This window comes from Candoia aspera, chromosome 10, assembly GCF_035149785.1.
Source record: "Candoia aspera isolate rCanAsp1 chromosome 10, rCanAsp1.hap2, whole genome shotgun sequence".
NCBI classification, from domain to species: Eukaryota; Metazoa; Chordata; class Lepidosauria; order Squamata; family Boidae; genus Candoia; species Candoia aspera.
Window position 1 is genome coordinate 21,900,390 of NC_086162.1, and position 23,222 is coordinate 21,923,611.

Consider the following 23,222-nt stretch of genomic DNA (forward strand, 5'->3'; position numbering starts at 1 on the left):
CCTCCCTCCCCCGCCACCTTTCACCCCCTCTCCAGCCTTGCGGCGTTGGGGTTTGTCAGATGGAAAGGCGAGCCGGGAGTTCTTCGTGGATTCTCCATTGAAGAGGAATTGCACGGGAGAGAGAGAGAGAGAGAGAGAGAGAGAGCGCGCCTGTGCGCGCGCGCGAGTGAGTGAGTGTGGTGGCTGGGGGGCTGTTACGGCTTTCTTTTCCAGAGAAAGAGCGAAAGGGGGCGAGAAGACTGGCAAGACGAATTTTGGCTTCTCCTCCCAAAATAAGATTGGAAGGAAAGTGAGCTCCCCCGCCACTCCCCCTCCCCCGCCAAGAAAGGAGTTGCAAGGAGAAGGAGGCTGGGGGGCGCAGTTCACGGATTCCGTAAGTCTGACATACTTTGCTGTTATCCTGGGGGGGGGGATCTCCGGTTTTACCGAGCCTGGTTGCTCTGACCCTTGGGGTGGCCTCCATCTGAAGGCCTGTACAGGTGCCTAGGAGGATAAGGGAGGTTTGCCTGTAGGGATGGGGGGAATGGAAAGAAAGTAAGGGTTGACTTCCTCCTGGGGAGGGGGCAGATCTAGGAAGGTGGTGTCTCGATTTTGGATGAGGGAGAAATCCCTAGCAGCTCACAAGGATCTGATGATTTCTTGCTGGGACGGGAATATGCAGTGTGGAGGGGCAGCCTGGCAGATGTCTTTTGGTCTCTCCACCCTCCTGCACCATCCATGCCCCTGTTTCCCCGTTCCCTTCTGGTCTTGCCGGCCTGGCTGCCCCGTGGATGCAGCTACGAAATATTATAATTGAGCCCGAGGCTCACCACCACCGTTTAGGAAGAGACCTGCTCACAGCAACCTTCCACTCCAGGACTCTTTTTGTTTCCTCCCTGCATCATCTGGCCTTTCCCCTCCTCCATCAAGGCCAAGGAGCCATTCTCTTGTCCCCAGCTGGCCTAAACTCTTGCAGGCCGTGCAGGGCCCCTGTCAGCAGAGCTGGGCCTCCCATCCTCTGGCTGGCCTACCTGGGTGGTTGAAAAGGCTGCAGATTCCAACCGAGATGGGTGATATTAATAGGACCTCCATTGCAGCAGTGTGAACATCCAGAAGGGATTCTTCAAAAGGGTTGCTGGTGAGGGTAGATAAAAAGGATTTTAAGACCTTTCCAGCCTTTTAGGCCTAAAGTTTAGCGCTTAATAGACTCCTTGCTGGAGTGGTCCTGACTGGAATATCTCCCCCATCTCTAAAATTACTTTTTCCCACCTTCATCATGAGGGAGGTCTTTGATCCTTTGCATTTCTTAGATCCTTATCTTCTTTACTGCAGTTTTTTCAACCTCTCCCACAGCTCTGCTTACTCTTCTTCAGTGGTGGAGATAAATCAGCACAAGTTACTAGCTGCTCTTGGGGGGAAAAGGGTGTTGTAGGCTGCTTTACTTGATCACCTCTCCCTTTGCCACTCCTTAACATATAGGGAAAGCTTTAGGAGGAAAAGGAAGAGCTAATTCTCATTCCAAAACTTTTGTTCCAGAGCACTGGGGCCTTTTTTTCTTGGCACAGGAAAGCCCCTGATTGTTGTCCGTATATCGACCCTTCGCTTACCTATAATTTTTTGTGCCTCTTGGGAATCTTTCTGGATGGCCTGGTTCATATATCTCATTAAGGCTTTCAGTGGCTTGTTTGATATTGGCTTAGTGTGTTGCTGGAATTAGATTTGTGTGATTCTAAACCACAATATATGTATTGTTTTGAATCCAGCTGGTTCTGGTTTATTTGGTAAGTCTTGATTAAACATACTGAGTTGAAAGTCTGAAGCTAGTCTCTAGGTTAGCTAATTCCTCAAAGAGTTGTTCAAAGGCCAAAGCAACTTTTTTTTTTGCTTGGAAAAATTGTTATTTGTCTTGTGCTTCAGGAAGAGGAGATACGATAAAGACGTGTACAATTATGCATGAAGAAAGTGGATAAGGAAAACATTTTCTCCTTTTTCACAATATTAGAAAATGAGATCATCCAACAAATCTAAATGAGGGGGATACAAGTTAATTAGTTAAAGGGAAGTATTTGATCACACGCTGTTTACATAAACCAGGGAATTCACTTCCACAAACGTAGTCACCCAGTACGAACCATGGGGTCACAAATATTATGATACCAGTGCACAAACAATGCACATTACAGAATTTGTGTCATATGCACAATGAAGTTTGTGATGTCGTGTGCCCCCTTCCACAAATGCCCATGTAAACAAGATGGAGGGTTGACCACCACCTTGGCTAGCTTAATAAAAAAGGGAGGTCATCGCTGGATCCTTCCAGATAGAAAATGCCTGGCGTGACCAGCCCAAAATCATTTTTTTCTTCTATGAACAGGGCCCGATAAGCACCTTATCTGGAAGCACCCATTGATACTAGCTATATATTGGAGACCAACAGGGTGTGACATCCTGCTTGTAGACTTTTCAAAAATCACCTTGTTGCCATTGTTTTGGATCAAGAAGGTGGGGTTCAGGGGCCCTTCAGTCAGATTAGGTAGGACTCTGTTTTTTAACGTCCTTAGAACCTTTCTAGCAATATTCCGTAGGTGAAATTTATGTTATTTTTGGCAGTCTTCACAGCCACACTGTAAGGCAGTGTTTCTCAGCCTGGGCAACTCCAAGAAGTGTGGACTTCAACTCCCAGAATTCCCCAGTCCACTCTGCTGTAAGGGAATTATTGCTTTACTAACAGTAGTACAGTAATAGCATTTCCAGATCAGTAGGTTTAGAAATAAACTTTGGATATGTTTCCTGTTTTCAGCACCTTTGCCCCATTCTTTGCTTAACCAAAACCCCTTTCTTCTCCTTTCTCTTTGCTTCCTGCAATTTGCATCCACAGGAACTGTTGCTTTACAATTCCACTTCCTGCCCCGGAGGGGACACAGGCACACATACGCAGATACTTTTACTCCCTCTCCAAAGTCTAGAGGTACAACCTGTTGTTTTCTTAAATCCCCCACTAAAGATTTATTTCTTTATTTATATTTCATATTGCGTCACAGCCCATCTCACTAAGAGTGACTCCGGGCGGTGACAACTCCCTCTCTGAATTTTGCATATCCAAAGCACTTGGATGCTTTTGAAACATAGGAAGCGGCCCAGCCTGCCCATCGAACTGAGCAGGATCTCTGCCATAATTGGCCTAGGAAATATTGAGGCTCTCTGGACAAAACCTTCCCCATCATGTGCTACCTGCTCTTTTTTCAGCCTGGAACTTCCCACCAGCTCGCTTTTGCTCTAATCCTGAATCATTGTCCCAATCTTAGTATGCCTGTAAAGTGAATTTCCTGTCTTTACAAAGCCACAAATCTGTCTGAAGCATCCAGTTCTCCAGGCTGAGGCTTTGGATTAAAATTAGCTATCTGGAAGTGGAAATTTTAGTTGCTGCTGCTTTTTTATCACCTGTTTTCTTATAGGACAACAGGACAAATTCCCTCTCGGCAGCATTGCTGAAGGCTTAGCAGGAGCCATCTCCTGTTCTCCATCTGGGCATCCCGCAGGGCCATCATCACAATGTACAGCTCTGTTGAGTTGTGAATATTTGCATTACCACTAGATAAGCTACCTTTTCATGCCTTCTTGGACCTTTTCTTTCAGTACCAATGTTTGCTCTTTTTCCTACTACCTCCTCCAGCTATGATGCTGTTCTAATTGTCCTAACTCCATCTCACTGGCTGCTAGCCAGAACCAGTTGGCGACTTCCTTGCTGTGAGCCAGCCCTTGTTCCATCCTTCATTGTTGCCTATCTCCTTCTCCACGGATCCCCGTGGGGGAAGCCACCACCTTCTAATGCAGTCTTTCTCAACCCTTTGACCCCAGAGGAACCCTTGAAATATTTTTCAGGCCTCAGGGAACCCCTGCCCATTTAGGCTCCAATAGAGGCCAGAAGTTACAAAATTATTATATTCATTTCATGTGTAGGCCTGGATATATGCATGAACAGTGCTCTTAAACTAAAAATAAAGAGTGAAACTTACCTCTTTAATGTGAGGTTGCCCGAATTTGAAATATTTTTTTAAAAAATCATGATCTCCCAGGGAACCCCTGGTGACCTCTCACGGAACCCTAGGGTGCCATGGAACCCTGGTTGAGAAACCCTGTTCTAATGCAATGTCTGTTGCATTTGCTCTATGATATGCGATTTCTGATTTGCTACCCTGTTTGGGATGTGGCTGTGGTCTTTCTCTGGGGCTAAGCCCCCTCTGCAACACCTGCTTTCTTTGTTGAACAGATTTCCCTTTCATCTGCCAGAGCCAGCTGTTTTTAGCTAGTGTAATACAGCAGATTAAGGGCTGTTACTGGACTAAAGGAAATTATGGGTAATGTAAAGGTTCCGTAGTGGGTGGAAGTGAAGATCCCCACTTCCTTCAGCCGAAGAAATCCCATACCATTCCCTCTTCCTGGTTTACTTGGAAGGTGGTCTTGTTACGCATTATGTCCAGCCAGCTCCCTCCACATCAGGAGATGCCAACTTGTATACCTCTCCCATATATCCAGGTCTACACATGAAACACAACACCCCAGAGCATCCAGCTGAGCAGCTGCTGGGGCTACCAGTAGTAGAATGGGGGAAGAAGGTTAGAGCTCTGTTCCTGCCAGTTTGGATTAGTTTCTCTCTATCCTGCTGGAGAGGGCACCGAGCTCCATGAAGAAGACAGGGATGGATCCAAGTCAGCAAGCAAATTGGTGTGACAGTTAGAGCAGATGGACCAAGGCCTTGGTGTCAGAGTTTTCCTGGGGCTCCAAGACAGTGGAACTGGAGTGGAACAGGGTCGGCTGCTACAGTCCTTTGGGCTGTGTGGTGCTGTTGTTGTTTAACGTCTGTGTGGTGAAATGACTTGAGAAGTGCAAGGCAAAGGAAGATGTGTGTGCCTGGCTGTCAGGAGCTGAAAGGACCATCTATCTGCACTTCTAAAAGGTGTCATTTAGCTCAGAAGCTCATTTTTAAGCCAGGTTCACACCATTTGGAACCTGATACCAAGCTAGTTAAAGATCATTTGCAGCAGTAGATAGGTTTTCTGCCATGTTGATTTTGTTTTTTGCATGGGGCTGTATCCACAAAGGGACTGTTGGATGTCTTTGTAACAGGGGGCTGAGATTCACCTTTAAAAAAAACAAACCTCAGGCATTAGCCAAGAAGGGGAAGATCTCAATCCTATGGGTATCGTTGGAAAAGTAGGGCCAAGTCTCCAGACATGGCTGCCTTTGCCAGCTACTAAAGCTGGGGTAGTTTGCAGCAGGATGTAAAAGTCCCCTTTTATGCAAGGAATGTCTCCCTACAGGGCGTTTTTTGAGAGTCAAGGCAAGTGGGCTGTGATTTCAGAGACATCAGTAGCGAAGGCCAGAATGGTGTGTGAATACAGGCAAGAGTGATTGTGAAGAAATGGGGATGCTTGTTTAAATAAGTGTTTTGTGAAATAATGAGGAAGTTAAATTTTTGTGTGCTGGGCCCTCTGATTTTGCACTGCTACTCAGAGGAGAATTCGCATCAGTGGGAGGTCGTCAGAAGGAACTTTGGAAGGAGATGCATTTCCTTTCCAACACTCTGCGTGTTCACCCTCTTTATTTTATTTTTTAAAAAAATCCTCCTCAAGGAAAAAACAAGTACAAAAACTTTATTGGTCCAAAGAAGAAAAGATTTCAGAAACAAAAGATTTCCGTGCATCTAAGGAAGGTAATTGGGGAATAACTGGGGAAGGCAACGGCCAACCACCCCGCTATAGTCTGCCAAGAAAATGTCGCAAAAGCGGCGTCCCCCCAAAGGGCCAGACATGACTCGGTGCTTGCACAGGGGACCTTTCAGCTTTTTTTTTCCAAGGAAAATAATTGGACAAAGAAATGAATGTTTTACAACATGCGCCTGATTTTGGTATTGGAGAAGGGAAATAGGTATTGCACACTTCCATTTCCACATTACTTATGGGATGGTAGATAAATAATAGAGGATTAAAAGAACATATTGCTTCATGCAATGTGATTTTGTGGAAAGGCAGCCTGGTGTGCTTGTATGGTATTGTATTTTGTTTTAGGACAGTCGTACCGTAAAAAAAAAATCTGTGGTTCTGTTTGTGTTGGTAAGAAAGAATATTGTTATAGGATGGGACTTATCCTGGAAATATACAGTAGTCTGGTGTGGAGTACTGTAGAAGCAGCATTGAGTCGGACTAGATATAGCAGAGTTTGGGAATCTGAAACTCCCCAGATGTTGCCTCAACTCCCAGAAGTTCCAGCTAGCATTGCCAATACAGAGGGATGCTGGGAATTGTAGGGGTGATTTCTAGAAGGCTACAGATCTCCATCCCGAGCGTTGCATGAGGACTGGGAGGAGACCCAGGTTCCAATCCCCGTTCTTTGAAGTTCACCAGTTGACTTGGGTGTGTTACTATCTTTTGGTATAACCTGACTCTCAGGATGGATCTGAAGGCAGAACTGAGTTCCTGGTGGAAAGGTGTGATCTGAACAACATATGCAAGTCAATCTCTAGTTCACAGAACTAAGAAAAGAAAGACTTCGGAGATAATGAGACATACCAAATATTTTCCCCGATATTTTTATTCGCCCTCAGCCATCAACCAGAATGTATTAAAGCCTTGTGTAGCACAGATTAAATGTTTGTTCTTCTTTATCACTGGTTTGTTTCTGTTAACTAGATTTTCTGGAATTTTCCCTGTGGCACCATGCAGAAGAAGGTTTATACCTGCAGGACAGTTGAGCTGCAAATGGTCCACCTGAAGTATATTTTTGTTGAGGGGTGTCAGGAGAGTTTTGGCTATTAACAAGAGCAGATGTTTAGGGCGACATGACTTGCTAGGTTCTGAAGACATCAGCGGCTCGGCTAGAACAGGAGTGAAGGAGAACAGCGTTGGCAAAGTGGTCCTAGGTATGCTTCAGTGCTTGCTGAAACCCAAGGTTGACAAAGGACTCATTCATCATAGGTTAATGTGTACTACTATTAAGTTAAGTGCATCTGTGTTGCTTGGTAAAGGTATGTGTTGGATCCTGAAAAGGATACAGCGGCTGGCCTAACCAGCATCTTGGTAAGCTGATTATCTCTGCAACCCTCCTCGTGCTGGCATTGTAGCTCTGCCAGCAGGAGCTCTTTGATCCCATTAAACTCTTAGTAAGGCTTTGCCCGCAGCTAATCAGGGCTTCCTACTAAGAAGGGCCGTAACACAAGTTCCATCCTAACATATGACAGGAGAAATAATCCAGGTTCCCAATCAACAGGGCAGGCAGTGGCTGCTCCATGGAGTAGCAGAAGATTGAGCTGCACATAACAGTTAGTTTGCCCATCCTCTGCCATGGGGTGAGTCTGCTGGGAACCAACGCTAGTTATTGGTATTTTTCTTCTGCAGCTGCCACATCCAGATGTGGTTGAAGGTTCTGCGACAATGTGGAAGCTTAGTCCAGTGCCCTATAGAAGAAAACCATTTTTATAGCAAGGGGGTACAAGCTGAAGTGTTAGAACCATGCCCCACCCCCCGCCAGCCTTGGGTATGGCTCCCAGTGTATGCAGAAGTTGCCATGAATTGAAATGTTCAGTGTGACTGAACAAGAACATTATTGATGTAGAGTAATCCTAGCAACTGCATTTAATTTTCCATTTTATGTTTGTCCCTGTGTCATCCACTTCTTTGTCCTGATGCTGCCTATTTTTTAGAGCGTGGGTCCTGTCATGCTTCTCCAAAATAAAGTGGGGCTGTCAGGCTCCCCAAAGGTGCATGGCTGTTTTTTACTGCCTCCAGCCACCAAAGGAAATGAAAGTTGAACAAAGGGCTCCTTTTTATTTCAATGGAATGGCAAAAGAAGCTCTGGAAGAGCTCACTTCGTACAGTCTGAACCTTAGACCCATAGACCACAAGGGCCCTAATGTTTGTTCATACCGCATGTTTAACCAGGTCAGTTAAACCCCTACTGGCTCCATTTGTGCAACAGATTAAGCTTAGATAGCTGTTTTTGCAGCCTCTGCCTGATGGGTTACTTTTTGAGTCAGGAAACAGGTCAAATTAGTACTCTAACCAAGTTAAGCATGTTGGGCTAACCGTGACTGCAGAAAAATTGTCTAGAATGTATAAAGCTAATTCAAATTTATGTTGTAAATGTGGACAACATGAGTCGTTTTATCATGCCTGATTGATTTGTAAAAAAAGCCAGAAATTTCTGGGTTCAAATACATATACTGATACAAAGAATTTTAAAGATCAACATTCAACTGAAACTAGATTTTATCTTGCTGGGATTAATGGAGAGTCAGTTAGAAAAGAGCCATGGAAGATGGCTTTTGTATATGATGACTGCTGCAAGGCTATTATATGTGCAGAAATGGAAAGATTCTGAAGCACCCACAATGGAGGAATGGTTGGTGAAGATGACAGAACTAGTAGAGATGGCAAAATTGACTTGTTCGATTAGAGAAAGATCAACAACTACATTTATCAGTGACTGAAAACTCCTTATGGACTTTTTGCTGAAAAAAGAGAAAAATGAACTTGTGATTTATGGGTTTGAAGATTAAAAAGGTAGCTTATGGAAAGAAGGAAATTATGATGTAACCTTAGAGAGAGAGGGTAAAATATAAATGCATCTATAACCACTGTCAAAAAGATTGGAAGCTTCTTTATACTCTTCTCTTCTCTTTTCCTTTTTCCTTTTTTCACTATTCTTCCTTATTTTCTTTGTTTCTTTTCTAATACTTGTATTGTTTTTATCTTATTAAAATTCTTTCAATAAAAGTGATTGAAGCGTGTCGGGCTAACGCTGCCAGTATGAACCCAAGAAAGTCTTTCGGTGTTCCTTGTTGTGAAAGCAGAATCTGTTGTGTGGTCAAGGCATAAGTGAAGTTCCCCCTTGAAGCTCTGTTGGTGCCCTCGGTTGCTTTCTCACCCGTGTACCAAGATTTAGAGGTTGGAAGTGTGCCATCAGCTCATTCTACAAGAAGAAACAAATTTAAGGAGCCCTTTGCCCTGTTTCTGAAGGTCCCTTGATTAAATCAGCTATTTTGGTTTTAGCTCCTTTGAGATGTTCTCCTTGGGGAAACTTGCCAGACACCTAGCAGATAAAGACCTTTCTAGGCTCCCAAAGTAGTTGGGAATGGGTGGGGGGCTAACTTGCTATGCTTTGTTATCTTTTTATTCTCATTTTTTTCCTGCGATGTATTGATTCCACAGAGGCTTAGCGTGCTGTTCAGTTTTCTAATTGTGCCTTGCCCAGGAAACATTTGATATGCTGAAAGTACCCTTAATACGGTCAAACTGTCAAATAAATGCAAAGACCTGGAAGGTTTGGTGAAGACAGGAGGGTGAACAACAAAGAGTGTATTATAAATAGAAAACAAACATGTCAAAGAATGCTAATTCATTCCCACCCACTCATGTTAAATAGCAGCTCCTCGCTTTATTTATTTTTAATTTTTTGCTTGGTTTCGCTGTCTTGCTAAACGGAGGGTTGTTTCTTCTGTTGCAGCCGTCCTTAATAGAAAGTCCTTGATTAGCTGCAAGCAAGGCAAGGCCTGAGTTAAATGTGTGTGGTTGGGTGTATTTGTGCGTCATATATGTAGGCTTTGTCATGTTTTTCTGGTAGTAAAGTGTAGTGTGAGTTGCCTTGTTTCGCTCTCCAAGTTTGCTGGGGGAGGAGGGGTTTGCAAATTTGATTATCCCCCTGCTGAGTGGGAAGAAGGTCCCTAAGGACATGAAATGGGCTCCTTTGATCCAACACACTTGTTTTTTTAAAGGTGGACAGGCTTCGGTTTTTTAAAGACAGGAGAACGTTCAGCCACAAAGGCCTTTCCCTGCAGCTTGCGTTGGTGCAGTTTAATCCAGGAGCCTCTTTGCTGTTTGCTGAATGTGTAAATTGGACCTGAAAGGTGGAGAGGGCGAAGTTTTGTTCCATATATAGCTGCGGAGTCCTTCTGTTTCAGGAACCTACTTAAGGGGGAATAATAATGGACTGGCAAGGTTGTGTGAGGACAACGTGTCATCCAATGCTTCCTGGACCGGTTTGGAGGGCCGTGGAGAAGTTTCACCAGAAAGTTGGGGATACGGATGAGAAGGCTGTTGGCCTGGGGGAAGAAGCAGGAAGAGGAAACATTTCATATTTTCAACTTCCAGGCAAAATGGGGGATTATACTCCCCTGCCCCAGCCTTATTTGCATGTCGCAGCATTGTGTTCAAAATGTGCAGGTGGGGGGAGGACACAAAGATATAGCTGCAATTGTGTCTTTTTGTTCATGCCCAATGGAGTACTTGTCTTCCCCCACCCCCCGGCAGGATTTTTCTATATTTTAATACCTGTAGACTGGCAAAGAGTTATGTCTAACACGTTACTCATCACGGCAGTTTCCTGCTGGTATAAAGAACACCTGTTGATTGATTTATTTTATTTTTGCTGCACAGCTTCTAGAGACATAGCAGGCTTGCTGGAAAAGAAATTGCAATCTTCCTTTCCCTCCTGCTCTTCTTTCTAGGCAGCTAATAAAGTCCTGGCGGTCCTTTGAACTGGATATAGGTAGCCCTCGTCTTTTGTATAACCTCGTCCTGGGTTTCTCACGGACAGCCTTTGTAGGAAGTTTTTGAAACCACAAACTTTTCCCCTCTTAAAAAATGCATTAGAGAGAAAATTGCACAAATCAAGAAAACAAACAGTTGAATGTACAGGTAGTCCTTGCTTAACAACCATTTGTTTAGTGATGGTTTGGACTTAAGACAGTGCTGAAAAAACTCAACTTACGACCAGTCCTCACACTTATGACCGCCACAGCGGCCCTGTGGTCATGTGATCATGATTTGGGCACTTGACAACCAGTTTGCATTTATGACCATCACAGTGTCCTGTGGTCATGTGATAGCAATTTTCAACCTTCTTGAATGGCTTCTGGCAAGCAAAATCAAAGGGAACTGCATGATTTGCTTAACAACCATGTAGTTCATTTAACACCTGTAGTGATTCAGTTAGTGACCGCCATAAAAGAAGGTCGTAAAATCAGGTTGGATTTGCCTAATGACCTCATCGCTTAGCAACCGAAATTCCAGTCCCAATTGTGGTTGTTAAGCGAGAACTACCTGTACTCCTTTAGGTCTGTCTTATCCCAGTGCTGCCTATACTGGCCAGCAATGGCTACACTGGTTTGAGGCAGACACCCTTCTGAACCCTATTTGGAGCTAATCGGACTAAACCTAGAATTGCCTGTATGGAGGATCATATATTGCTAGAATCTGGAGCAGTGTTTTTTGAACTTGGGAACTTTAAGATGTGTGGACTTCAACGCCCAGAATTCCCCAGCCAGCATTCTGGGAATTTATTTATTTATTTACCTATCTATCTGTCACATTTGTATAGCTGTCCATCTCACATAGTGACTCTGGGCGGCATACATAATAAGAGAAGATACAAAAACAACAACAGCAGCTAAAAACCACAATTTAAAATAAGATAAGAATGAGGTAAACACAAAGACTTGTCCACACATCTTCAAGTTGCCAAGTTTGAAAAACCCTGATCTAGAGTTTATTTGTTTTTGTTTGGCTTAGTGCGTTGAGTGAACCCAACCTTTATAAAACACTGCTGAAGCTTAACACGTTGCACAAATCCAGCTAGTTGTGTGGTTTGTTTAATAATCATAGTTTAAATAACCATGTGTCAGCTCTTTGAGGGAGATGGGCAGTGACGAAATATGAACTATAAATAAATGAATGCATAAATGCATAAATAATGATCCAGAGAGCTGTTCAACATGTACCTTTATCAAGTCTTTCGGGGAAAAAGTACCGCCAGAAGTATTCAGAAATTAGAAAGTTAAGGGTGTTTAGATTCGCTCCATAAATCCATTTCCCCCCCTTTTTGGTAGCCCTGTTTACATGCACTTAAAAAAACATTCAGGGCTGTTAACCTGCCGGTGGCAGAGCGTATGGTGTGAGTGTGGGGAAGGAAGTAGAACGGTCTATTGCTGTTTGAACTTCGATGCAAATAACTCTTTTTCAAATGTGCTGTGAATGTGAATGACTCTCATGCAAGTCAATGAGGGAGAACTTGGCATTTATATATTCTGTTAACCAGCACCTGAGTCCCAAATTTCCATGCTGCTGGCAAAGGCTGGCCTGAGGCAGTGTATGCAGCGGAGAAGGCTCCTGAACCTTTAAAAGGAGAGACAAACATACACAGTCTAGTCCAATATAAAAAGGTCATGGGAGTACAGGATTATCACCCGTAGGATTTTTAAAAAGAAAAATAACCACGGGGGCGGAGGACACTGTGCACCGAATAGGATAAAAGAAGGAGGCTGTAATGGGGTGGTTGGACCTGTGCATAATCTTTGCCCTCTCCTTCACCTTTTATTGTAGATTGTGAGATGTGGCTTAGTTGCTCATAAAGAAGGAAGGTTGCTTCTCTTTCCATGCTAGGGATCTTTTTATTCATTATCCCAGGGGGTATTAGCTGTGTGGGCCACATTGCAAACCCAGAAGAGAGTCTGGTTGCCCCTTGAAGCATGTGTGCAAGTGGGTGCCCATGGGTCCTGGGGCTCCCAAAAAGCTTTAGCTCCATGGCTACCTATAGAGTTTGGGCCAAATTTGAAGGCTTAAGGACTAACTGAAGTGTTATATACCAAACCACACAGCTCTGAAATTTCTGGAATGGGGCAGGATTCTTCAGGTGGGTTATTGGATTCCTTTCCAGGAGCATCGGGCAAAGGGAAGATGGGAGGTGTTCCGTAGGTGGGGCAGGAAGGCTGGGACGAGAAAGGCGACAATATACAAGGTATGTTTGTATGCGAGATGATGGGTGGAAACGCAAGATGTGGCCAAAGAGAAAAAAGAATCACGCCTGAAGTTCTTCTTCCTATCGCTCCCCACCAATGCCCCTTGGTGGGCACAGGGGGTGGGAAGGCAGGGGAGAAAGTGGGGTAGTAACATTTCCTTCTTGCTCCAACCTTGTGGTGGAGCCCAGTTCCCCTTCTTTGAAGAAACTCTCTCCCCTTGGAGGAGGGAAGGGGCAACTCAGTTGGGAAGGGCAGCGGCACTGCAGATGGCTTTGCCTAGCAACCATGGCATCCTTGTTAGCAGCTTCTTGTTGCCTGGCAACAGTTGTCACATGGTACAAAGATGCTGTTTTCCTCATCAGTCGAACCAGGCTGGAGAACTTGCCCACAGCAGTTCCCCCTTGGTATAAAGCCTGGCCCTTGATAATGCTAAGATGGGCAATGTGCTTGGCCTCTTTGGTGCCTGTGGTAACCATGCCTTCTCTTTCTAGAGTTTGGGGCATCAGCAAAGTGATAAAAAGGCATTCTGCACATGCTCACTCATAGCAAGGCCAGTGAGACCCTGCCAACCAGGAATATCCCTTCCCTGAAGGCTTAGCTTTCAGATGTTTGGGGCAACATGGGCAAACATGGGGGGTGGTAGTCAAGATGATGGCCATAGTTGTGTGGTTGAAACCCCACAATTGGGGGTTTCAGTCAAGCAATAACAGCTGCCATTTTGACTTCGTTGACCCGTATTGTGGACACCTCTGATCACGGAACTCAACTTCCATCATCCTGAAGATACAACTTCGGGGAAGACCTGCTTGTGGAGATGGAAGGAAGTGTGGTAGGCAGGATTTGGGCCAATAGTTCACAATCCGGTAGTTTGAAATATATTAAGCTGTCCCAGTGGGATCTGCAAATGCTGTTTGGATAGATGACTGGATGCACTTTGCTCAAGGGGCCAGGTGAACAGGCCTCAAAAACAAAGAGGAGAAGAACAGTGGGACTGGGAGGTGCTGGGAGATTTAATGGTGGGCTCCTGCTGAGTGACGCATCTTGGCAAGTGCCCAACAATGCCAGCTGCTGATGCCAGCTCTGCTGCAGGCGTAGCCAGAGGCTCATCTTCTTCACTCAGCATGCAAATGTAAGAAATCATTTTTTAAAAGACCGGGTGTGAAAACTACTGAAGTTGGTTCTGGAATTCAGTTTGGAGGCTTTTGCTAAAATGAACCTCTAATTAATTTTGGAGGTGCATTTTCAAAGGACTGGTTTATTGAACAGTGCAAATGCCTGCTGGGAGGCACGATCCTTAATTGGAGCCGGTGCTTGATGGCCAGAAGATAGACTATTCTGCAAAGCCCTGAGAGACTGAAATGGCGCATTGGACTCCGAAGAGTTGCCATCATTTTTCTGTCATTGATCTCCAATTTGGTTTGCTGTTAAACATCAATAATTCATCTAGGCCCACGGGGTTAATGGAGGATGTTGAAGAAGACACAAAAGTCTTCTGATCTTTTGTGGGATGTATTAGCTTGGGTGTACAGCTTCCATGACTCCTTACTAGCTCCTCTTTTTCTGTCACCGAATGTGGGGAGGGGCCCCCCGTGACTGCAGCATGGAAGGGACTCGTCTGGGACCATTTTCCTGGCCAAAGTGGCAGCGCCTACATCTTCCATTTGGGGCAGTGGAGAACAGAGAAGTTTGGCGATAATCACAGGAGGGAAAGGAGAATTAACAGAATCTGGGCTGTAAACATCCACATGACAGCAAAAAGAAACAGAATAACCTGGTTCTTGGTGCCAGCCCAACTCCAGCAGATATAGGAAAAGAAGTGACAATACTGATCTGGTTTCCCCTCTCTCCACAGCCTGGTGGTTTTCTTTAAGTGGAAAAAGACCAATCTGGAAATTGCCACCTCATCTTTAGTCTGAGCCAAAGGTGGGATGTGCAAATGTCAACATCCTTCTTTGTTTGCAGATCGTTTCATGTGGCTGTCCCTGTAAGATTCAGAGTTGCACACAGGAGGGAGAATTCACTGCATGCTGCTTTTTCCCTCATGGTGTTTCGGTGGTAGAAAAGCCACGTTTAAGTCCTGGGGAAACAGTCTGTGTCTCTGGCTCGCCTGCTCCAGCCGTGGCACTTCAGATAAAAAGATGAGAACAGCCTTTTCCCCCCCACTAGCAAATGGCCTGATGCCCTCAGGAATCCCAAAGTGGGGCCTTCAGGCTGAAGCCCTTTCTCTGTTGTTTGCCTCCAGCAACCACTATTCAGAGACCTTATGCCTTTAAGCGTGCATCATGCCTTTCCTTTCAGAATGTCTCACTGGTTCAGCTGAGGTTTTCATTTTTTTTATTCTTTTCTGGCTGGGCTAACTTCTTGTCTGTAGGACTTTTTCTCCCGCCAGATAGGATTTCAGAGGGTAGGACCTGCTTCTCAGCGCTGACCCTGCTTCCCCACCTCATCTGGACCAAGGGAGTGGGGAGCAAGGAGGCAGAAATGGATACACCCCCTCCCTCCTCTTTGCCGGTGATGGATGGAAAATAAACATTAATGCTCAAGGTGAACACACAGCACTAGGACAATGAAGTGTTGCTGACTCAGCGCAAAGCAGGACGGGTGTCATGTGCACCGGAGAGGGCGCCAGTCCTTTTGCAGCATCCGCCCTTGGAAGGATGCCTAGAGTTTCGGGAACGTGAGAATTAGCTGCCACAAGGAGGCGGTGTGTTGTGAGTTGGCACTTGGGCATTGAACTACCTTTTTTTTTTTTGGCTGGAGGCAAAAGATGATTTGCAGCTAAAGGAGGAAACTGCTGAAGTGAGAGGCAAGGCATGTCAAATGGGTAGCAGAGTGCACAATGGCCTATAGGGGGAGCTCTGTGATGCTGGCAGAAAGGGGGGGGCACTTGGCAGAAGACCCTGCAGGAAGGACTGTGCAAAGTGTTTCTTGGAGGCCTCCTCTAGATCAGGTTGATCACCATGGAAAGATGACTAGTCCCCGTTTCTTAGAAACTATTGCTTTCTTTTGTTCTTCTACCCGATCATCCATCCATCCATCCATCCATCCATCATCTATCCATCCATCCATCCATCCATCCATCCATCCATCCATCCATCCATCCATCTATCTAAAAAAAACCCAATCTATTAGTTCTCTAATCACTTTGAAAGGTGGTTGATGAAAAAATGCCAGTGGAAGAGATAAAACCACTCATAGTTTACCCGTAGGCAACTCTGCAAACAGTGGGGGGCTGTGATGGCCCCTCCCCTCCATCAAGCATTATTTCCAAGGAAATGTCAAAGAGCTGCGCGTATGCCAAGGAGGCAGTCACAACAGCCCAGTCGTTGGGGGGCAAACAAGGAGAGACCTTCACCCGTCCCTAATCAAGGTGTGCAACTGCCTTTGGGTTTATTATGACTCCCCAAATACCCAAAGAATCGCCAGGATCCACGCAACTCCAGCCTTCCTAGAACAGAGTCCTGGTACAGGTCCGGCCACACCAGGCAGGTAACGCTGAGAGACCAATGACCCAGCTAGCAGAACATCCTGGTGCAAATTAAGTTGCTTACTCTGCCCCTGATGGCCAGGCTAAAACCAAAAAGATACGGCACAGGAGTGGGGGCGCAGTTGATGGAGAAGGTAGGAAGCAATGTGCAAAATGGGGGGCAGGAAACCCAACGCTTTGTGCGTCATGCTTTTATCTATCAGTAAGGCAGTAATTGTGCTGACACCGACGGATTGTAAGATCCCTTGGCTGCTTGTATTTAGTTAGTTAATTAATTAATTAAATCCCTTGTATTTAATTTCTTTTTGTACTGTTTTAATTGTTTAACTGTTTTTATGATTGTTTGTCGCCTAGAGTCACTGGTTGGAGATGGGCGGCTATATAAATTGAATGAATGAATGAATGAATGAATAAATGTAGTGATGCTATAGGAGATAGCAGACAAGGATTTCTGGGAGATATTTTATTTTACTGTGTTGGGTGTGCTACATGTTCCAGCAGTGTTTCTAGGTGAGTTAAGCTTGTAAAGTGAGTGTGCCCTTAAGTTGACCCTGATAATGGCCTCCATTGAGTTTTCTTGGCAGGAATGCAGGAGTAGCTTCCTTTTGCCTTCTGGGATTGATTTTTTGCCTTCCCAATTGTAGCTAACAACTCTCGAATTCACATGAAGTCTCCCATACAAGTTCTAACCTGGTCTGGTCCTACTTAGCTTCTCTTGAGTCTTGAATCACTTGTTTCTCCAGTTTTTCTGTTTTATTTCCCAACAGAAGTCAATAGGAAATCATGGCAAATGTTATGTCATAACTCTGGATAGGTTTGAGTGGCTGGAGGGCCGTATGTGACTTGTGGACAATGTGGACTACCCCTGCACATTCAGGCTCAAAGAGAGGCCAGAAGTTACAAAATTAGTATATTCGTTTCATGGGTATATATGCATGGACAGTGTTCTTAAACTAAAAATAAAGAATGAAACTTACCTCTTTCATGTGAAGTTGCCCGAATTTGAAATAATTTTTTAAACAAATTGGGATCTCCCAAGGAACCCCTAGGGACTTCTCATCGAACCTGAGGGTGCCACGGAACCCTGGTGGAGAAACCCTGGCCTAGAGAGCAATATTGTTGGATCAGGGTACAGAATAGCAGATAGCCCTCCATTAGAGCAGAAGATTGGTGTGATTTGTTTATTCGTGTCAGAAGCATCACGATTAAAATAAGACATACTGTAAAACGTAGAGTTTAAAATACAAAATATAAAAGTTAAAATATATACAAGTTAAACAGATCTTGCCCAGAAACTGGCACCATTAATTGCGTTCTCTCATGCTGTCATGAGGTCCTCAAATGTGCATTGATCAGGGCACAGAGGACAAGTGCACATATGTGTTGTTGTCTGCATGTCTCCACAGTCACAAAGGGCAGAGGCCACCAGACAGCCCCATTTGTTCAGAGTATCTCTGGATCTTGTTGTGCCCGTGCGCAGTCTGTTCAGCGATTTCCATGCTTCCCAACTTTTGCCAGACCCAGGTGCCATTTCATTGATGAAATGCCAGGATGGCATGGTAATTAAAGAACGACGCTGTATGAATCAAGAAGACACCTTCCAGCACTCCTCTCTCCAACCATGCTTATGATCTTGTAGCTAGTCTCCCTTGCAGAGTTGTTGTGAGAATAAAACAACAGGTGGTGGGGAGAACCGTATGTATCTGCCTGGGTTACTTAAAACTGTAATGAACCAATACAGTGGTGGAGAGAAATTAAGGATGGGCAGCTTTATGAATGCACATGAAGCATGAACCTGCAGTTTAAGGCTGACTTGCAAGGTGCCTCCGCAAGACATTGCCTGGTTGCTTCAACTCTGCAATTCTCAATCTCCTTTGATTCAGCTAAATTGGCAGATGAGGGGTCGCATTGCCCCTAGCAAACCCTTTAAAAACATCTATAAAGCCAAGTGTCTGCTTGACCTTGCTGCATGCTGGCACAGTCAGCAGATTGCCTGCTTTTACCTGCTTTTAAGTACATCCAGAAGGACCGAATTACGACGACTCTGATGTTACTCCTCCTGTGCTTTCGGCCACCTTCTGCTGCCGTACACTGAGCGGTGCTGGCCGGATGACTGACGGAGAACCAGGGTGTAAGTTGGCTTAGTGCATGTAAGAAATTAGTTGGACAACCTGTGACCCTCCAAATGAATGCTGCTGGCTTTGGCCTCCTATCATCCTCACCCTTCGTGATCCAGGATGTCAGTAAAATGGTCAGTTCCACATCCATCTCTCCGTGCTGTTCCCTTGACAACAGAACAGAAGAGGCTTTGATGTGCTCCGGCCTAGAGTTCTGGGTCTTCTGATGGTCTCTCATCCCAGTATCAGGCTCAACCTTGCTTAGCCTCCAAACCTGGGCAAAGTTGACCAGATGCCCTCATCTGCTGAGACCTGTTCCATGTACTCATGCGAGGGGGGCATGTTTCTGTCCTGTCCGCAGGTGGCAGCGCAGAGGCCACGGCCGAACATTCTCCATGAGGAGGGGTAGAAGATGCCGGCTTTGCCCGCACTGCTGCTGCTGCTGATACTCGGCTTCGCCCATGAGAGCCTGGAGCTGTTGTCCTCTCTGCGCATGGGTAAGTAAAAGCACTGAGGGTTGCACTTCAAGACCACTGAGGGTGGGTGAAGCTGAGAGAAGAGCCCTTGCCAGGGCAGAGAGCCAGGGACTTGGGGTAGCCTGATCTAGGGCATGAAAATGGCTGGGGAAGGGGTGGCACTTGGGGTTGGAAAATGGCAGAACCTGGGCTATTTGCCATGATTTGCTCCTTGGGAGGAATTACCCAGCTTGAAGATGCTTTACTCTCCACGCTAGAGGGCATCAGAGTTTGGCCAGGGCTGATGTTAGATTGTGGTTGTAGACAAAGAACAAGGGTCAGGGAATCTGCAAGGATACCAAAGAAGACAATTAAAAAAGAAAGATGGTCAGACTGGGCATGTTTTGACCACACTGATCTGACGTCTTCCAGATGGATTGGGGTAACAGTTCCCAGCATTCCTAGTTGTTCCTTTTGCTGACTGGGAATTCTGGGAACTGTCATCTCAGCACATTTGGAGAGTTCGACAGTCAGCTTGTGTAGGTGGGTGAGAAAGTCAACTTCTGCACTCCCAAGAGTCTCACATGAGGGAACAGTGCAGAAGAAAGCTGCTTTTGCAGTGATCAAAACGAACTGCAATGGGCTTCTCTCTCTTTTTGTACCCATCATCTGTTCCTGCCCCATGACCAGCTGCCATTTTGGATGACCAGACAGTGTGCGGCCGCGGGGAGCGACTAGCCTTAGCTTTGGCCCGCGAACACATCAACAGCATCATCGAAGTGCCCGCCAAAGCCCGGGTAGAGGTGGAGATCTTTGAACTGCAACGGGACAGCCAGTACGAGACCACCGACACCAGTACGTTGGGTGCTGTAAAGCAGGGCATGAGTAGTCTTTCCAACTCATGAGACCAGGAAGACGAGAAGGTGGAGTTCTTGAAGCTAAGGAGTGACCACTGCAAGATCAATTATAATATATTGAGCTGGCTCTATCCATCTGTCAGAGTGGGCTTAACTGTACAAAACCCACATCAGAATGCCACTGCATGTTTCATTGACCCTGTCAGTTTGGAAAGTCCAGCTTATAACAACAGCATCCTTATCTCTGGAGCTTGCGGGTGGGGACTTGTTTCTGCTCTAGGTTTTCCTTTGCATGATGAGGCCTCCAAGCAACCTTCTCTAATGTGAAGGAGCGATGTGAAAAACAAGAGGGATTTCCTGCTGCCATAGGTTGCATGCACAAATGTGCAAGTAGCTGCAGAGCTTGTGGGTCTCAAGCAGGTGTGGCCTTCAGGGACCTTTCATAAAAGAGCCTCTGGAAGCTGATGTCAAAGTTTGAAGCCTTGGAAGGCCAGCATAGACTGTTTGATTAAGTTCAGAGGTAGGTAGACTGGGACGAGGCCATAACACCCAACTAGCTTCTAGACCAGCTACTGAACGCCAGTCTTTTGCACTTATGGGATGATTGGCAGATAGTAAAAAAGGGAAGTTGCACATTAGATGTTTACAAAGGCTGTGGCTTTGCTTGAGCTGCCTGGTTCAGCAAGCTTGGACTGTACAAGGAGAAGTTTGCCCAACCTTCTTCCCACCTTCTCTTTTTCATACAGTGTGCCAGATTCTGCCCAAAGGTGTGGTTTCAGTTCTGGGTCCGGCATCCAGCCCAGCCTCTGCCTCCATCGTCAGCCACATTTGTGGAGAAAAAGAGGTGTGTGATTACTTGCTCATCACTGTTCATTACCTCTTTGATACTCTCGGATGATACGATCCCACTTTTCTACAAAAAACGATGGGACTGAATTCTGACCCTTCTTCTAGAAAGGCACATAACAAATTCAGAATGTACGCGGGAGTCTCAAAAGTGCCAGGCTTGTGTGTGCTTAGAAGGAGGGGCCTGGCTTCTCTCTGCAGGCAAAGGGTTAGGCTGGGATCATCTGATTCCTCCTGTTAGAGCTCCAGAATGCCAGCTTTCTCCCGTTCTTTGGAAAACGACAGGGATGTTTCTAGACACCGTGACTGCATAATTCTGCTCATAACTTTAAACACCGCTGCAGGACTATGAAGAGTTTTGTAAATACAGTATGCAAAATGTATATCATTAATAGTTTGGTCCAGCGGTTAAGGCATCAGGCTAGAATCCAGGAGGCTGAGTTCTAGTCCCGCCTTAGGCCTGAAAGCCAGCTGGGTGACCTTGGGCCAGTCCCTCTCTCTCAGCCCAACCCACCTCACAGGGTTGTTGTTGTGGGGAAAATGGGAGGAGGAGGAAAATAATAAAGGCAGGATAAAAAATCTTATATACACACACATACACACGCACCCACACGGGTACATACATATACACACATACACAGAGAGAGGGTTATTTCTACAGAATTTTGACCTGCTGAAGCATTCTTGTCTGTCCTGGTTTTGTAGCCATGTGAGTAGAAAGGCCTTATTGCTAACAACATCTCTCTCCCCTCTAGATCCCCCACGTTAAGGTGGGTCCCGAGGAAACACCCAAATTGCAGTACCTGCGCTTTGCTTCAGTCAGCCTCTACCCCAGCAACGAGGATGTCAGCCTGGCGGTGTCTTGCATTCTGAAGTCCTTCAACTATCCCTCAGCAAGCCTCATCTGTGCCAAGGCTGAGTGTAAGGAATACAATTGAGCTGCTTGGCAAGGAACAGAGGATTAGGGTGCTTGGCATAGGGTGGGAGGAATACTCTGTATATGTTTGGTTTTTTGCAAAAATGGAGCCAGAATTTACATCTGCTGAAAGTCGTGCCCTTTTAACAGGATCTTACTGAGAACTCCAGCGGGTTGCTGTATTGCACAGCGGGTAGAGGACGGTGATGTGGGCAGGATAATCTTGGCTAACCCTTGGGGTCCTGAAATGAATCATCTGACCAAGTACAAGTGCACTCTGTTTGCCGAAGCTAGCACAAAACCTGATTCTGCTGTGGACTTGATGTAGTCAGTACTGGAGCTAGAAGAAAAATTGCTGTGGAGGGGAGAGGAAGAAAGCAGGAAGTAAATTTGAAGCAAGCATGCAGGTTCTGACTTTTTTCTCTGAGTGATTTTAAAGTAGGGGGCTATTTATGTGTCTTTATTGAGAGGACTGAATCCCCCCCCCCAATTATTCCCAGAAAACTAGCTGGGTGAGACCCTCTTTTTCCTTTGAGTTTAGGCTAAATATAAGATAGGGTAAGCTGCTTTCAGAGGTAGTCAGCCGTGATTACTAGCATCCCTAGTCAATTTGGCCTTTGCAGTTGATGGGAATTGTAACTGGAAGAGTACCATCTTGAGAAGGCTGAGATATAGGTAGTTAAATCTGCATTAGAAATCAAACTAGCTAAATTAACAAGCTGCACATTAAAAAACGTGCAAATAGTAATGGCTGGTGATGTAGGGGTGAGCAGAGATTATGTCTATTAAAATTATAGCAGACAGCAGAGCGACAGAATAGTGTTAATAATAACAGTCCTTCAAATAAAATTGGAGCAATTTTATTCAGGACTGCAGTAGTGAAAATTGCATCCGTCCTATTAGCCTGCTGGGCTCCTGATAATTATCAACACCTTCCTGTAGCTGTAATTTTGGATTTTGAAAAAAGCAGACATCTTAAATGCAAAAATCAATTGAGTATTTGGTCTAGTTGTCTCTAGTCTAGGGTGAGCAGATGCAAAGGAAAATATTGACTCTTGGCAGATGGGACACAGGGAAACCCCCTTGTGAGGTTCAAGCCACCACCATGTTTTGATATCCCTAGTCCTCCAAAAACCAGAAGGCAAAGAGCATCTTTGCCTCAATTAAGAGACCCAGAGGTATTAAACAAGAGACGTGTTTGTTTCAGCGCAAAAGCTTTTAGGTTCTGATTGAACGATTCCAGGGCCAAGTCGCCAGTCTTGAAGCCAGACCACAGGACTAAAGTCTGGCTTGAAGACAGTGTTGGCATAACCTCCTGTTCCTTTCCTACCCATCAGGCCTGTTGAGACTGGAGGAATTAGTGCGCCAGTTCCTCATCTCCAAGGAAACCCTGTCGATCCGGATGTTGGATGACACCAACGATCCCACGCCGCTGCTCAAGGAGATCCGAGACGACAAGATTTCGACCATTATTATTGATGCCAATGCTTCCATCTCTTACCTCATTCTGAGGAAGGTGAGAGGCTGGCAGGGCCAAACTGTGACAGAGACACAGAGTTTGGGGTTCTAGCCTGGCCATCAGGGGCAGAGTAAGCAACTTAATTTGCACCGGGATGTTCTGTTAGCTGGGTCATTGGTCTCTCAGCGTTACCTGCCTGGTGTGGCCGGACCTGTACCAGGACTCTGTTCTAGGAAGGCTGGAGTTGCGTGGATCCTGGCGATTCTTTGGGTATTTGGGGAGTCATAATAAACCCAAAGGCAGTTGCACACCTTGA

The 23,222-nt window shown here is 45.5% G+C and overlaps 1 protein-coding gene across 1 annotated transcript in view; it reads left to right on the forward strand.

Annotated features, from left to right (window-relative positions):
* The first annotated feature begins 232 nt into the window (after positions 1-232).
* GRIK5 (glutamate ionotropic receptor kainate type subunit 5) overlaps positions 233-23,222 on the forward strand; it is a 53,822-nt gene continuing 30,832 nt past the window's right edge. Inside the window, exons 1-6 of the mRNA XM_063312455.1 lie at positions 233-373; positions 18,735-18,870; positions 19,519-19,683; positions 20,432-20,529; positions 21,287-21,452; positions 22,785-22,963. Of these exons, the coding sequence (XP_063168525.1) occupies positions 18,786-18,870; positions 19,519-19,683; positions 20,432-20,529; positions 21,287-21,452; positions 22,785-22,963 (693 nt within the window). The 5' untranslated portion in view covers positions 233-373; positions 18,735-18,785. The remainder of the gene's footprint in view (positions 374-18,734; positions 18,871-19,518; positions 19,684-20,431; positions 20,530-21,286; positions 21,453-22,784; positions 22,964-23,222) is intronic.